The 16,685-nt window shown below is 50.8% G+C and overlaps 1 protein-coding gene across 6 annotated transcripts in view; it reads right to left on the reverse strand.

Annotated features, from left to right (window-relative positions):
• Positions 1–961: 961 nt before the first annotated feature.
• The window catches only part of LOC311442008 (macrophage mannose receptor 1-like), a 28,434-nt gene continuing 12,710 nt past the window's right edge, over positions 962–16,685 (reverse strand). For 2 of the 6 annotated variants that reach the window (XM_084530759.1, XM_084530761.1), the window contains 7 exons: positions 15,564–15,656; positions 13,381–13,550; positions 13,021–13,154; positions 3,653–3,729; positions 2,285–2,454; positions 1,935–2,065; positions 962–1,666 (listed from right to left, as the gene is read on the reverse strand). In XM_084530759.1, coding sequence (XP_084386885.1) covers positions 1,507–1,666; positions 1,935–2,065; positions 2,285–2,454; positions 3,653–3,729; positions 13,021–13,154; positions 13,381–13,550; positions 15,564–15,656 — 935 coding nt within the window. In that variant the 3' untranslated portion in view covers positions 962–1,506. The remainder of the gene's footprint in view (positions 1,667–1,934; positions 2,066–2,284; positions 2,455–3,652; positions 3,730–13,020; positions 13,155–13,380; positions 13,551–15,563; positions 15,657–16,685) is intronic. The other 4 variants (XM_084530760.1, XM_084530762.1, XM_084530758.1 and 1 more) reach the window with 3 other exon arrangements.

The following is a 16,685-nucleotide window of genomic DNA, read 5'->3' on the forward strand; positions in this document are numbered from 1 at the left end:
GAACCCTGCTCCACCGTGGTACTCCATGGGCTGCAGGGGGACATCCTGCTTCACCATGGTCCTCACCACAGGCCGCAGGGGACTTCTGCTCCGGCGCCTGGAGCACCTCTCCCCCTCCTTCTACACTGACCTTGGTGCAAGGCTGTTCTCTCACTCCCTTGACTCTCCCGGCTGCTGTGTGGCGCAGCGTTTTTTCCCTGTCTTAAATATGCTCTCACAGAGGCGCAAAACAACATCGCTTATTGGCTTGGATCTGGAAAACAATGGGGCCCTTCCCAAACATGGGGCAGCTTCTAGATCTTTCTCACAGAAACCACCCCTATGGCTCCCTGCTACCAAAACCTTGCCACGTAAACCCACTACAATGAGTTGTCTCTAATCACCTTCCTGTCTTTCATATGCCTTTACATATCTTCCAGGAAGATCTGTTCCATGAAAGTGCAAGAAAGAGAAAGCAGAAGAAAGTAAGAAAGAGCTCAAGAGAGGGTGAGGGGGATACAAAAGAAAAGAGGGAGATTGGGAGGGAGGGAGAGAGATGGGGAGAGATAGGAAGGGAGAGGGAGAGAGATAGAGAACCCAAGTGACACACAACACAATTGCTCACCCCTACCTGACCGATGCCCATCGAGCCCTTGAACAACGGCAGTTCTCCCATTCCTGGCCAACTGCACCAGCTTTTATTGTTGGGCACGATGTTATATGGCATGGAACATTCCTTTTGTCCATTCGGGTCAGTTGTCCTAGTTGTGTCCTCTCCCACCATCTTGTAACCCCCCAGCCTCTTTGCTAGCCAGGCTGCATGAGAAACAGAAGAGTCCTTGACTCTGTGTAAGCACTGCTCAGCAACTACTCAGTTTGTTGTCAACATTATTTTCCTCCTGAATCCAAAATGTGTCACAATGCTGTAATTCCAAAAATGTGGATCCTTTACCTGGTGTGCAATAAGTCAATTCTCACACAGTCAGGAGAGATATTGCTTTTATTCAGGCCTGGGTATTTGATAGATTTTCCATAACTCAAGCACGCCCACTGCTGGTTTCTTTCCTACAGTAAATTCATGCATATTCTCTCTATTTAATACATATTAATGCTAATCTACATGACTTCCATAATCCTGTGACATCATTCTTCTTGCCACCTTTTCAGACCCTTCTGCTCATACCTTCTTTTCTTTGGGGACCCTTGGTGGTCTTCAGTGGTCTTCCCTAACTCTTTTTATCCATATGTGGTCACATCACCTAAGGACAACTTAAGGCTACTTTCTGTTGCCTCCTTTCCATTCTTCCTTCCAGAAAGAGCATTTTGCCCCTGATCAAACACAGTCTAGATTAAACATTGAATATAGATTATTTTTTGTCCTGTGCTACATAAATGATTGTTGATTATAGGGATCCTTAAATAAACTTAGACGATACCTTTCTTTTCCAAGGGACAGTTTGTTCCACTACAATACCAACTACAGTGAAGAAAATTAACTTCATCCCAACCAAAACCAGGACACCTCCCTCAGACAAATTTGACTGCCAATTCACAAATTCGGTAGCATCTTGTAGAGCAAAGGATGTTGTTCCAGTTACTGTATGTGTTGGAGTCCGTGTTTCCCTTGACATGAATTGCAGCGCATTTTTCTGCAAAGAGCAAATTGAATTCTCCAGGTTTCCAGAACCTGTAAAAGAAAGTTCCCCTACTGAGAATGCATTGGCCTGCATGACAGTTGGGGTGAAGTCATCTCAAACGGTTGTGCAAAAGAAAAGTGAACAAAAATGTGACAGATTGGGAAAGGCAAAGGAAAATATTTGTGTCTCCCTGACTTTTCAGGGCAGTTAGGGACAGACACCCCTCAATGACACAGCCCTTGCCTTACACTGTGAATTGGTATCTGGGATGAAGTGGTGTGAGTTACAGGACTTTCCTCACTCTCTCGGGATACTCACGTGGCCATTTTCTTATATGGAGTCCAATCCACCCATTGCCATTGCCCAGTTTTGTGAGCAGACAGGCCTATATAATATTTTGTTTCATAGGTGTTAGTAACTAGTCCTTTCAATGAGCTGAAGAGGAACTCCTAGAAAAAAAAAAATCTACATGAGTAACAAAATTGAACACAGAGCAGTGGCTAGAGTCCCAGTGGGGTGGAGCTGGTGGCAGACTGGCGCCAGTGCTGAGTGGATGCAGCAAGGACATCCCCCCTCCACTGCAGGAGCCAGGAGGGGCTCTGAGGCCCCTCCAGGCCTGGCACTCCTGTCTCCAGGCTGCTCTGCCCCTCTCCCAGCCCTGCACTTACCTGCTCTGCTTCTGTATTGATCACCACCAGATGGGAGCCCATCCCACTGCAGTTCTGCTGGCTCTCATCCCAGGACATCAGATCATCTGAGAAGTAATAGCAGCTTTCTTGAAAGGGTATCCAGCCCTCTGGACAGCACTTCCAGCTGTCCTCTGTAGGGGAAGAGGAGCCTGTGTTGGACAAGATGCGCTGTGCCTCTTCTCAGTGAGCTCAGCGCAGAACCCCAAGTATCAGGGAAGGGGTCTGAACTGCACATTTCTTTTGGACAGCAGTAAATGCTTACTATTCCTGAGGAAGTGAAATGGGAAGTAGCTGGAAACACTCCTCTGGGGACACTGACATCAGAAAAGCATTGTCCAAGTGATTAGCTCTCATCTCATACACAGTAACAAACACACAGTAAACAAGTCTGACAGCCTCACTGCCAACACTGGTAGTTTCTTACACAAGCCATGCATGTTTTCCTAGAAATTTGCCATACACGCAGAAAGTCGCATGATGGATTGAAAAGCATGGGCACATTCTCTTAAGCATGAGGTTATCTTTTTTCAGGTTATATACCTCTATCTGTAAGCTGTTTATGTCACACACAGAATATATCTCAATATGGAATATGTCCACCAAACAAGTCCTTCCAGTCTAGTCAACCAACAAAGACACTCTGATACACTGAGCAGAGCTGAATCTCAGACTTCATAGGGACTGTCTCCTTGGGTTCCCCACACAGGAGCTCTCCAGGGGCTCTACGTGCTAATCTATGCAATCAAGGTGGGACTGCCAAATGCTGTAACCAGCTGCTGCTGATATGGGGCCAGAAAAATGGAAGGAACAGGGAAGGGAGGAGAGGCCCAGGAGGCTGTTGTCCAAAGCAAGACCACAGAGGAACCAAAACCAGAAGCAAAGAATTCTTGTGCTGCAAGAACCACATGAAAAGCAATGAACCTGCCTGCCTCCAACGCTTCTGCCTGGGCAGGTGCTTAGTTCTTCCAGTACCTACAGGTATATATGTGACCATATCACTTGCACTCACATATTCTCACCCAGCAGAGTGAAGATGCAGGCTTCAGGGCTCACACCCTTCAAAAGCTCCGAGCTTTCATGCATGAGGCTGTGGAGTCCCTTTCTCTGGAGATATTCAAGGCCCATCTGGATGCCTACCTGGGCAACCTGCTCTAGGGAACCTGCTTTGGCAGGGAGGTTGGACCTGATGATCTCAGCATATTCTTTTCCTCATGTCCCCATCTTCCTTTGCTAGGGCAGTCCAGCTCTGGCTGACAATCCCGTTCCCAAATTCAAAGGCTGACTTACACCAGAATAAATTTGGGGGACGTGCTCAGTGTCACTCCCAAGGCTCTTAGCATCACTCACTTTCGCTCGCAGGTACATTGGGGATGCAGTGCCACTCTGGAGCATTCTGGGACAGAGTCTTGCACTGGCCACAGCTCCTGTGAAAGAGAACAACTGGGAAGAGAGGAAAGAGAAGGAAGGCGCTACTGTCATCCTTTCATCCTCACTCATCAGGCAAGCTGTCCTGCCCTCCACCTTCTGGCTGAGAGCTCCCTCAGAGACTTGGTTACACCAACAAGCTCTGAAAATTGTATCCTGAAGGAAAAGAGCAGACAGCTTTCCCCACTACAGGTCACTCCCTCCCTTGGGCAAACACTGATCAGATGAACCTCCCTCTCCTCAGCTGGCTGAGACTCATTTTCCCAGCCGACAAAGCCCAGCTAAGACACCCTTAGAGGATGGGGTCAGGAAAAGTTCAAAGAAATTGTAAGATCATCCTAGTAAAGGTGGAATACCAATATGCATTCCCTCTTAATCTGCCTGTGTTCTGCAGCTTTAGAGTGCCCTTTTCACGCATACCAAGAAGGGGAAGAACTGCTGAGTGCTGAGACCTCACCCAAGCGAGTTGAACACCACAGGAGAGTTACCGCAGAGTAATAACAATTCTCCGGGACACTACACGCAACATATTTCCCTTCTGTTTGTTCCAGGCGGTGTGGGTGGGATGCAGCTGGAGCATTTTTGGTGCAATTACACCTCACTCTGTTAAACCATGGGCAGCCCTGGTAGCAGGATGTCCAGGGAGATCATGCTGGCTCCTCGGCTGCAACAGGGTCACGAGGAGCTCTGAGGGAGACCACAAATGCGGCCAGGAGAACTGAGAGCCAACAGCCAGCCCTCGGGGAACCGGCTCAGATGTCGTCTGGCACTAAGGAGACTTCTCGGCCCTGTTGCAGTGGGAGAGCAGGAACTGATGGGTTTCACCCAGGACTGGCTTTATCTGCACAGGTGGGCAAGTGAGAGGAGCTGTGGGAAGGCCCTGCCAGGACACTACCTGCTAACTGTGCAAGGGACGCTGCTCCCTAGCTAAGAGGCAGCGTGGGAAAGGGGCAGCAGAACAGGCTGTTTGGGTGCAGGGCAGTCTCCTGCTGGCAAAGAGGCTGGGGTTTTCTTTTTCCACCTGACACCAGGCAACTGCAGGCCCCGTTCCCTTCCTCCCCGCGGAAGTTAAGGGACCCTGGCACCCACCGAGGCCGACGGTCATAAGGGCACTTTTGACGGCAAGGGCAGAAGCGAGGAAGACCCAGGGGCTCAGGCGGGAAGAGCTGCTCCCTTCTGCTGGGGCTGAAAAACACAAGGCAAGAGTGGAAATCCCCGGCCCAGAGTCGGGGGGCAGGATAATCCAAGGGGCTGCGTGCCCTGACAGCCTGCTGATAACCCTGTCCCAAGGCCTGGCAGGTCCCGCAGGCGCTGTAACCAGCTCGTCCTGTCTGTCACTGGCAGTGGGTCACACCTGCAGCGTAGGGCAACACGGGGACTGCCCTCTTGCTTCATATCACAAGCCAAGCCTGCGCTCTTCCCAAGCTGCACTACCATACTTCTCCCGTCACACCTCTTTCCTGACCTGCACACCGTCCTGTTTGCCCTCCCTTACCCCATCTTTCACTGAATGCTCTTTCTCTACCTCCCTCCTCCTCACCTCTCTCTGGAGCTTCTTTCTCTCAGCTACCCAACTCTTAGTTGGGCTCTGTCCCCCAGCCTCTTTTACGCAACAGCGAGTAGTCACTTACTCAAAGGACTGACAGTCCAGCTCGGTGTCTGGCAGCAGACACACAGAAGAGATGGTTTCTACCCTGAGAATGGGCACTGGGTCTTTCTCCTGGTACACAGCTGGCCATGGTACCATGCTCTTTATATATCCTAGCCCTGTATTTCCCCCAACCTTCTCCTTCTCTAAGAAGACAGAAAGGAAGGCTTTATGGTTACCTGCAGTCCCAGGACTAACTCTCCCTCGCTGGTTCATTATTGCTGTCACAGCATCGCTCTTCTCCACCAAGAGTCCCTCCACGTTACCCGTACAGCCACAAGCACAGCCCTCCTGCAGGAGGAGAAGCTAGGGCAGCTCCCTCAGTGCCGGGCAGTCTGCACGGACTCTGATCTGATGTGCAGACAGAGCCATAGCTGGGGTATTCCCCACAGCACATGGAGATGAGGGAATTTTCATCATTTCTCTGTCAGGATGTTTCACAAGAGGCTTGTTGCAACACAGAAACTCACAGAGGCAAAGGAAAATAGATGAAGACCAGAACCACTGCCGCTCAGACCATCTCCTTCTGCACATTTTCAAGCAGCTTCACAAGACACATTAGTGGTGTTTTTATCTTTCCTTGGTGAGAGAGAGTGTGTGTGAAAATGCCTGTGCTGTTGGTATTTGCTAGCAAAGGGATAATAAACACACTCACAAGGGCCTATAAAAGCAGCCAGAACACCACAGGAAGGCCCATGTGTGGCTCAGCCTGGGCAAATCCCCATGCAAGGCCCAAGCCCAGTAACCCAGAGTACAGGAACTTGCCAACATGGTTTCTGACTAATTGCTGAGGAAACAAGGATGGTGCTTGGAGCAAAGAGGAGGGGTTGCATGTGACTTGCCGATATAGAGCCGGTGATCAGAAGGGATCACCAGATCATGTCAGCATCCCTGCCTGTGACAGATCGCAAAGCTTTACTCTGTCACCACTATGTGAGGCACACATGGTGCTTGTAACACTGCTCGGGCTGACTTGATTGAAAACTCTGGAGGATGTAAGCATCCCTAAGGATATCTCTAAGGAAAAAGAAGCCCTGCTGGGCCTCTCTGCGCTCTGAACTGAGTGCTGTGGGCATGCAGACACTGCTCTTCCACACCCCATCAGTTAGCTTTCTCCCTGTGAAGAGGCAGGCATGCAGGCGCTGAGGAAGAAATGGGATAGCTAATAACATGAGCATCAAAGGCTCAGAAGGGCAGGGCACACAGCTGGTGATAAATGAGGACAAACCTAAACCGTGTGTAGAAAATGTGCACAAAAGGTTCAGACCGTGCCAACAGCTCTGTTGCATTGGAAAGACGGTCCATAAACGTGCTTGCTGGTATTGTCCTAGAAGGAATTATCTACTAGAAGGTACTTGCTGCTGGTTTCACAGCACAGTGAGAGATTCTAAAATGAAATTTTAGAACAAAGCTTGGTAACAAAGACGAATTGTACCACTCATGCCCCAAAATGAGAATGTGTGCTGTTTGTTCTTGCTCTGTGATATGCCTGACTGTGTATATGGGAGGTGTGCTGAGGGTGACTGATCAGGAAGGAAAATGCAGAGGGTATGGAACTGTTACAAGGAAAATCTGCTCATATTGCACAGCTTAAATCTAATCAGTCTTGAGGCAGTACATTAATGGTACGTAGTTAACTGGCAACCCACGATCCCTATATTCCAGATCAGTATCAGGAATATTATCAGGAATAATATTATCAGGAATAGTATCAGGAATATTTGGTATGGGAGGCAAGGTGGTAGGGGTCTACTACAGGTCTCCAGATCAGGAGGAGGAAGTCAATGAGGCCTTCTACGAGCAGCTGCTAGTAGCCTCACGATCACGAGCGCTGGTCCTCATGGGGGACTTCAATTACCCAGACATCTGCTGGGTAAGCAACTCGGCCAGGCACGAGCAGTCCAAACAGTTCCTACAATGCATTGAGGACAATTTTCTGACACAGGTGGTGGAGGAGCCAACGAGGCGGGGGGTGCTCCTGGACCTCGTTCTTACTAACAGAGATGGCCTTGTTAGGGATGTGAAGGTTGGGGGCAGCTTGGGATGCAGCGACCATGAGATGGTGGAGTTCCAGATGGGACTAGGCAAAGGAAGTAAGGCTAAAAGCAGGATTGCTACCCCGGACTTCTGGAGAGCCAACTTCAACCTCTTCCGGGACCTGCTTGGGAGTATCTCATGGGATAGATTGCTAGAAGGCAAGAGTGCTTGTGAGAGCTGGGCTATATTTAAGCAGCACTTTTTCCATGCTCAGGGTCTGTGCATCCCAAGGAATAGGAAATCGGGGAAGGGGGGCAGGAAACCCACATGGATAAGCTAGGATCTCATCAATAAGATCAAAAGGAAGAGGAGGGTCTATGAAATGTGGAAAAAGGGCCTGTCCTCTTGGGAGGAGTATAGATGTGTTGTCAGGGGCTGCAGGGATGTAATGAGGAAGGCTAAACCCCACCCAGAGATGAGGCTTGCGAAAGAGATAAAGGATAATAAGAAGGGCTTTTTCAAGTATGTAAACAGCAAGAGGAAGACTAGGGATAAGGTGGGTTCCTTGCTGCATGAGGGGAGTGTCCTGGTCACGGGGAACGCTGAGAAGGCAGAGATACTGAATGCTTTCTTTGCTTCAGTCTTTGCTTTTGGGACACTCTCCCGGGACTCGTTGCCCCTGACAATAGGACAAAGGGTCTGGGATATGGAGGGCTCCCCCTGGTGGATGTGGGTGTGGTTCAGGAGCATCTGAGTGGGCTCAACGCACACAAATCCATGGGTTCCGATGGGATGCTTCTGCATATGCTAAGGAAGCTGGCAGATGTGATCGCCGTACCGCTCTCTATCATCTTGGAAAGGTCCTGGAGAACGGGTGAGGTACCTGAAGACTGGAGGATAGCCAGTGTCACTCCGGTCTTCAAGAAGGGCAGGAAGGAGGATCCGGGAAACTACAGGCCAGTCAGTTTCACCTCTGTCCCTGGAAAGGTATTGGAGCAGCTTGTTCTGGATGCCATCTCCAAGCAATTGGAAGAGAAGGTGGTTATGAGGAGTAGTCAGCATGGATTCACCAAGGGGAAGTCGTGCTCGACCTACATCGTTGCCTTCTATGATGGCATCACCAGTGGGGTAGATGTTGGGAGAGCGGTGGATGTCGTCTACAGTGACTTTAGCAAGACTTTCAATACTGTCTCCCATGACATCCTACTAGCAAAGCTGAGAAAGTGTGGGATAGATGAGTGGATGGCAAGGTGGGTTGAGAATTGGCTGACTGGCCGAGCTCAGAAGGTTGTGATCGGCGGAGTAGAGTCTGGCTGGAGGCCTGTGACTAGCGGTGTTCCCCAGGGGTCGGTGCTGGGTCCGGTCTCGTTCAAATCTTCATCGACGACCTTGATGAGGGAATAGTGTCTGCCCTCAGCAAATACGCCAATGACACAAAGCTGGGAGGAGTGGCCGACACGCCAGAAGGCTGTGCTGCCATTCAGCGAGACCTGGACCGGCTGGAGAGATGGGCAGGAAGAAACCAAATGAGGTTTAACAAGAGCAAGTGTAGAGTCCTGCACCTGGGAAGGAACAACCCGAAGTCTCAGTACAGGCTGGGGGACGACCTGCTGAAGAGGAGCTCTGACAAAAAGGCCCTGGGGGTCCTGGTGGATGACAGGTTGGCCATGAGCCAGCACTGTGCCCTTGTGGCCAAGATGGCCAATGGGATCCTGGCGTGCATTAAAAGGAGCTTGGCCAGCAGGTCAAGGGAGGTGATCCTCCCCCTCTACTCTGCCCTGGTCAGGCCTCACCTGAAGTACTGTATCCAGTTCTGGGCTCCCCGGTACAAAAAAAGACAGGGATCTCCTGGAAAGAGTCCAGCAGAGGGCCTCAAAGATGATACAGGGCCTGGAGCATCTTCCCTATGAAGAAAGGCTGAGAGACCTGGATCTGTTCAGCCTGGAGAAGAGAAGACTGAGAGGGGATCTCCTCAGTGTATATAAATATCTGAGGGGTGAGGGACAGAAGGATGTAGCCAATCTCTTCTCAGTGGTTTGTGGGGATAGGACAAGGGGCAATGGCTGCAAGTTAGAGCACAGGAAGTTCCGCACTGACATGCGAAAGAACTTCTTCAGGGTGAGGGTGACGGAGCACTGGAACAGGCTGCCTAGGGAGGTTGTGGAGTCTCCTTCTCTGGAGATATTCAAGGCCCGTCTGGACGCCTACCTGGGCAGCCTGCTCTGAGGAACCTGCTTTGGCAGGGAGGTTGGACCCGATGATCTTTCGAGTTCCCTTCCAACCCTTACAGTTCTGTGATTCTGTGATATAAAAGATCAATGACATATTAATAAACAGCTATGGGTTTCTGAACAGCTTTCTGCAAGTACACCCCAAAACTCCAGACCCCACAAGTGGTCATAGACACACTTGCACAAGCTCCTGACCCTGCCCTCACTCCTGCGGCGGGAAGTGCAGCTTACAAGAACACATCCTCTTTTCTGGGTGCATGGGTTCCCCTGTTTACAGGGGTTTCCTGCTGCTGGTGCAGGTTCTGTGTGTGTCCACACCACTTCATGCAGTCTGCTGACCCACGGGCTGCTGAGGAAGCTCAAGGGCACATGCATCTGCTGAAGCTGTGGGTGTGTACTTGCCGTGCCCCTTACTGCCAGGAATGACAGCTGAATGCCTGCCCATGGCATCCAACTCTGCTTATAGATGCTCCAAACTGGCAGAGTTGCCAGGGTCTCTTGTGCCTCTCCCTGAAACACTGAAGACAGTGGAACTTGGTTTTACCAAGTTCATTGCTAGGAAATGCTGGTTGGAGGCACCGGACAATCTTGAGTCTACTTTCACAGACCCTCACGATAAAGATAAGAGCAAAGAAGAGCAGCACGGATACAACAAGATCAGTGAGACGTGGAGAGAAGGAAATACTGCAGCAACAGGGGTCTTGCGTGACCTTGCAATCTAGTGTCCAGGTACTGGATACTCAATGACTAAGCCTAGCTCCTGGAGGGATCCATACTACATATATGTAAGCTTATATTTTCAGCTAACAAGCGTTCACCCTGAGCAGCAAGAGAGGGCAGTAGGGTGAGGCTGCTGGTGCTGTTTGTGTAAGTGCTTTTCAGCAGTGCTCATCTGTCTGATGAGCACACTGTGAATGTGTGCAGCTGTGCCTGTTTGGTGTACACACTCAGCCTCGCTACAGCCTGGACCTAGGGACATGGCAATGCAGCCGCCTTGCGTCTCCTGGGCTATGGCATTCGGCAGCTTCTGCCACAACCCACACAACGACTCCCATGGATGCGTTTAGGAAGCCAACTTTCCTGGTCAGCCACCTTTTCTCCAGTACAAATTCTCCCCTGCACTGGGACACAGAGGGACAGCTCACGTTATAGGTAGGACAGAACAACACAGCCAGGAGATGCACATCGGCACTGCATGGGGAACTGGCACAGTTTGTTTGGGAGCACCGGGGCAGATGATGCTTCCCGAGGCAAACAGAGGTGGGGGCATAGGGACCAGGAAACAGAAAGGGGTGGAGAAGGATGGGAGCCACAGGGGCACACAGTCTGCAGCAAGACTCGGGTGGAAGTGAAGGCAATATGCATTGCACTTCTGGAGGGGCCCTCACGGGCAGCAACCGCCCTGCCTCTCCCTGCCTCTTCTCCAGCATCGTCCAGCCTGGGCAGGTGTGCCCTGACAGGGCCCACTGAGGTGTCAGCCTCCCAGGATGCCCGCTGCATCTGTTGAGTCCAGGATTAGCTCTGAGGTGGGAGGGGTGACCAAAGGACCTCATTATTTTGCTGCTGGGGCCATGTCCTCATACCTGGTCAACCGTGTGCAGGCTAGACTCCTGTTTCTCTCTCAGGTAAGACTTTCAGCATGGCAACATATGAAAACCCCACAGCTGGTTTCCTGTGCCCGCTCTCTCCCAGAGCCTTGGCTGTGTGCGGCAGGACCGTTACACACAGGTTATCTCTGAAGCGTTAAGACTCACTGGGTGTATGCAACTTCTACTGCAGTAGTCATCTCTGGCTCTTTGCTGGCACAGCAACATGCTGGGTATGAAGCACGTGCATGTGCAAAATACCTCAACTTAGAGAGGGAAAGGGAAACATACAGAGGGGGAGTGAGCCCAGAGCCTTTTTCATCGGTGTAATATTGTATTTTCAGCTTTACAGGAAATCAGTATTTGTTCAGCAAAACTAATGCTGAACAGGACTCTCTATGACCCAGCAAGAAGCAGACACCTCTTCTCAAGGAGACAAAGGGAACAGCAGCTCTGAGCATCCTTCTTGCATTCCTGCGTCTTCCTCCTTCTGGAGAGCTCCAGCTCTTTCCAGCCAGCAGCTGCCAGACCCACACAGAGAAGAGGATGACTGACAGAAGAGCCCAGGAACTGCTTTGATGACCCCAAACCCTTCTGTGTCAGTCCCATGGAGGCAATGGCATTGAAAGAAAGGCATTGGCCCATTTCCCATACAGACATGACCTTCACCTGCCATGCTTGCCTGGAGCTTCCATTGCCAAATCTGTCTTCACCAAACATGGGATGGGATGGTCAGCCTGAGAAAGCACAGGCAGAGTTCTTCTAGCATTTATTGTTTCCACTTCAGGGGTCATAGTACTTTCAGAAATACACATGCACAGGGGATACTGGGTGCAGAGCATCACTCCCAGTCTCATCATCCCACCAGCAGAAGCAAGATAAATGCTCCAAGGCTCTCCTACCCCTCCAAACACATTGCTCTGCTGTTCCCAGTTCGCTGCTAATCTCAGGATGAGGATTCCTCCATCATAGAGTTACTGCTGCAGTCTCACAAATCCGATTAGAATGGATTCTGCATGGGACATCATTCCAGTTCCGGAGACGTTCTGCCTTCTGATGGATTATGACACACATCTCTTCAGGAATATTACTTGGCTCCCCAGGCCTCCAGAACCTGAGAGAGAGACAGACATGTTACTCCGCTGTGCACCCTGCAAGCACATTGCTGGAAAAGGCCACATGTGGAACACAAGGCTTTGCATTCCAGATGCAGTTTGACGGACAGAAGTCGTACCCTTCCTCTCACTCTCCTAATCCCACTGGCAGCAGTCTTACATGCAAACCTGACTTCTTCCTAGAACCAACACAGCAGGGAGCTGTTCAGTCCTGGTGGGCAGAGCTGCTCACCACAGCTCACCCCAGGCACTTCACAGCCAGCAGGGGATGTGTCTCTTCCAGAAGAAACATCTGCAAGCCAAGCCCTGGTGATCTCTCCAGCACCCCATCGCTTCTGCAGCATCACAGCACTGGCCTAGTATGTGCCTACACCTGCACACATACAGGAACATATACCATGTGCCTACACCTGCACACGTGCGTGGTGGGGCAGTACGGAGGTCAGGCAAGGCTTGACATGTATGAAGGGCTCTTTCTAATCACAAAATGCAGCTTCTTCTCTGCCTACAGCACCCATGGCCATGTCACAGGTAATTTATTGCTAACCACTAACCAGCATGGATGAATCTGTGGGAACCTGGTATCCTACAAAGCCCTTGCCGGCTCCATCATTGTCCTCTCACAGACAGCCATGGCATATCCCTCCCATGCTCATCAGACACCCTCACATCTCTTCCACCCTCTTGCACTACCCGGAGTCACACCAAACCCTCTCCGTCATGGGATACTCACGCTGCTGTTTCATTATAGGGAGTCTGGTCTGCCCAGCGCCACTGGCCCACCTTCTGTGCCCTCAGACTGATATATAAAATGACTCCGTTTCGGTCGCGTTTAAACTGTGTTCCTATTTCCTTATAGAGGAAATCCTGGAAATCAGGGAGAGTACAACGTCCATGAGGTTCAGGACTGAACAGAGGGAGGTAGCAGGAGTCCCAGTGGGGTGGAGCTGGTGGCAGACTGGAGCCAGTGCTGAGTGGATGCATCAAGGACATCCCCCCTCCACTGCAGGAGCCAGGAGGGGCTCTGAGGCCCCTCCAGGCCTGGCACTCCTGTCTCCAGGCTGCTCTGCCCCTCTCCCAGCCCCGCACTTACCTGCTCTGCTTCTGTATTGATCACCACCAGATGGGAGCCCATCCCACTGCAGTTCTGCTGGCTCTCATCCCACGGCATCTGATCATCTGAGAAGTAATAGCAGCTTTCCTGAAAGTACCTCCAGCCCACTGGACAGCACTTCCAGTTGTCCTTTGTAGGGGAAGAAAGACCTGTGTTGGACAAGATGTGCTGTGAATCTTCTCAGAGAGCTCAGCGCAGAACCCCAAGTATCAGGGAAGGGGTTTGAACTGCACCTCTTTTTTGGACAGTGGTATATGCTCTCTTTTGTGCTCCACAAGCAGAACCATTGACAGCCTGACAGATTGCTGTCACCGGGCCCCTGCTTGAAGAGCTTTTTCCTTTGTTCTATTGTGCCCATTCAAGCTCTGCTTGGGGAGAGGCACTTTCTGCCTTACCGTTCCTGAGGAAGTGAGATGGGAAGTAGCTGGCAGCACTCCTCTGGGGACACTGACATCAGAAAAGCATTGTCCAAGTGATTAGCTCTCATCTCATACACAGTAACAAACACACACAGTAAACTAGTCTGGCAGCCTCACTGCCAACACTGGGAGTTTCTTACACAAGCCATGCATGTTTTCCTAGAAATTTGCCATACACGCAGAAAGTCGCATGATGGATTGAAAAGCATGGGCACATTCTCTTAAGCACGAGGTTATCTTTTTTCAGGTTATATATACCTCCATCTGTAAGCTGTTTCCATCACACACAGAGTATAGCTCAATATGGAACATGTCCACCAAACAAGTCCTTCCAGTCTAGTCAACCAACAAAGACGCTCTGGTACACTGAGCAGAGCTGAAGGTGCTTGCCCTGAATCCCAGACCTCACAGGGACTGTCTTCTTGGGTTCCCCACACAGGAGCTCTCCAGGGGCTCTCCATGCTAATCTATGCAATCAAGGTGGGACTGCCAAATGCTGTAACCAGCTGCTGCTGATATGGGGCCAGAAAAATGAAAGGAACAGGGAAGGGAGGAGAGGCCCAGGAGGCTGTGGTCCAAAGCAAGACCACAGAGGAACCAAAACCAGAAGCAAAGAATTCTTGTCCAGCAAGAACCACATGAAAAGCAACAAACCTGCCTGCCTCCAATGCTTCTGCCTGGGCACGTGCTTAGTTCTTCCAGTACCTACAGGTATATATGTGACCATGTCCCTTGCACTCACATATTCTCACCCAGCAGAGTGAAGATGCAGGCTTCAGGGCTCACACTCTTCAAAAGCTCCCAGCTTCCATCCATGGGGCTGTGGAGTCCCTTTCTCTGGAGATATTCAAGGCCCACCTGGATGCCTACCAGGGCAACCTGCTGTAGGGAGCCTGCTTTGGCAGGGGGGTTGGATCTGAATGATCTCAGCATATTCTTTTCCTCATGTCCCCATCTTCCTTCACTAGGGCAGTCCATCTCTGGCTGACAATCCCATTCCCAAATTCAAAGGCTGACTTACACCAGAATAAATTTGGGGGATGTGCTTAGTGTCACTCCCACTCCCACTCCTTCAAGGCCCACCTGGATGCCTACCTGGGCAACCTGCTCTAAGGAGCCTGCTTTGGCAGGGGGGTTGGACCCTATGCTCTCTTCACATCCCTCCCAACCCCTACAATTCTGTGATTCTGTGAAATGAAAAGCTGCTCATTTCACACAGTTTAAATCTAATCAGGGTCAAAGCAGTTGTCTCAGATTCCCTTCTTGGCACCAAATGGAGAGAGTGAAGAGTCCAGGGAGTTTAAGAAGTAGAAAAAAAATGTTAATTTACCTGTGTTCTTCTGTATTAGATCAATGTTTACCATTACATTTGTAGAAACAGAAACCCTGGCACTGGGGAGCACAGGCTTGAGCCATCCCTTACAAAAGGATGAAGTGCTTTTGGCTAGATTTGTGAACTGGACTGGAGCTGAGGGGCTGTATGTGGGCAGAGAATGGGACGAGTGATCACAAGGTAGAACTGGAGCAAGCCACCCTCTTTCACTGGCCCAGGACATGTTTTCAGAGCATCCTAAGTCAGACTGTAAAACAAGGCATTTTCTTTCCTCACGTCTCCATCTTCCTTCCCTAGGGCAATCCAGCTCTGGCTGACAATCCCGTTCCCAAACTCAAAGGCTGACTTACACCAGAATAAATTTGGGAGACGTGCTTAGTGTCACTCCCAAGGCTCTTAGCATCACTCACTTTCGCTTGCAGATCCATTGGGGATGCAGTGCCACCCTTGAGCATTCTGGGGCAGAGTCTTGCACTGGCCACAGCTCCTGTGAAAGAGAACAACTGGGAAGAGAGGAAAGAGAAGGAAGGCGCTACTGTCATCCTTTCATCCTCACTCATCAGGCAAGCTGTCCTGCCATCCACCTTCTGGCTGAGACCTCCTCAGAGACTCGGTTACACCAACAAGCTCTGAAAATTGTATCCTGAAGGAAAAGAGCAGACAGCTTTCCCCACTACGGGTCACTCCCTCCCTTGGGCAAACACTGATCAGATGAGCCCCCTCACCTCAGCTGGCTGAGACTCATTTTCCCAGTTGACAAAGCCCAGCTAAGACACCCTTGGAGGATGGGGTCAGAAAAAGGTCAAAGAAGTTGTGAGATCATCCTAGTAAAGGTGGAATATCAATATGCATTCCCTCTTAATCTGCCTGTGTTCTGCAGCTTTAGAGCACCCTTTTCACGCATACCAAGAAGGGGAAGAACTGCTGAGTGCTGAGGCCTCACCAAAAGGAGTTGAACACTGTGGGATTATTCTGGGTTGTGCCTGCATGCACGAAGGGAGGGGTCTGGGGTGCCTGTGAGCACAGTGGGAGGGGTCCTGGGTTCTTCGGTGGGACGCTTTGACACTATATAAGATAATGTCACGCAGTAATAAATTGGCATACGGCACAGAACGCTGGTCGTCTTGTCTGTTTGTCTCAGGGTTTCGGTCGGGATACCCACCGAAGACACCACAGGAGAGTTATCGCAGAGCAATAACAATACTCCAGGACACTACACGCAACATATTTCCCTTCTGTTTGTTCCAGGCGGTGTGGGTGGGATGCAGCTGGAGCATTTTGGTGGATTTACGCCTCACTCTGCTAAACCGTGGGCAGCCCTGGTAGCAAGATATACAGGGAGATCATGCTGGCTCCTCGGCTGCAACAGGGTCATGAGGAGCTCTGAGGGAGACCACAAATGCGGCCAGGAGAACTGAGAGCCAACAGCCAGCCCTCGGGGAACCTGCTCAGATGTCGTCTGGCACTAAGGAGACTTCTCGGCCCTGTTGCAGTGGGAGGGCAGGAACTGATGGGTTTCACCCAGGACTGGC

Source organism: Aythya ferina (genome assembly GCF_964211825.1).
Source record: "Aythya ferina genome assembly, chromosome: 1".
Taxonomy (NCBI): Eukaryota; Metazoa; Chordata; class Aves; order Anseriformes; family Anatidae; genus Aythya; species Aythya ferina.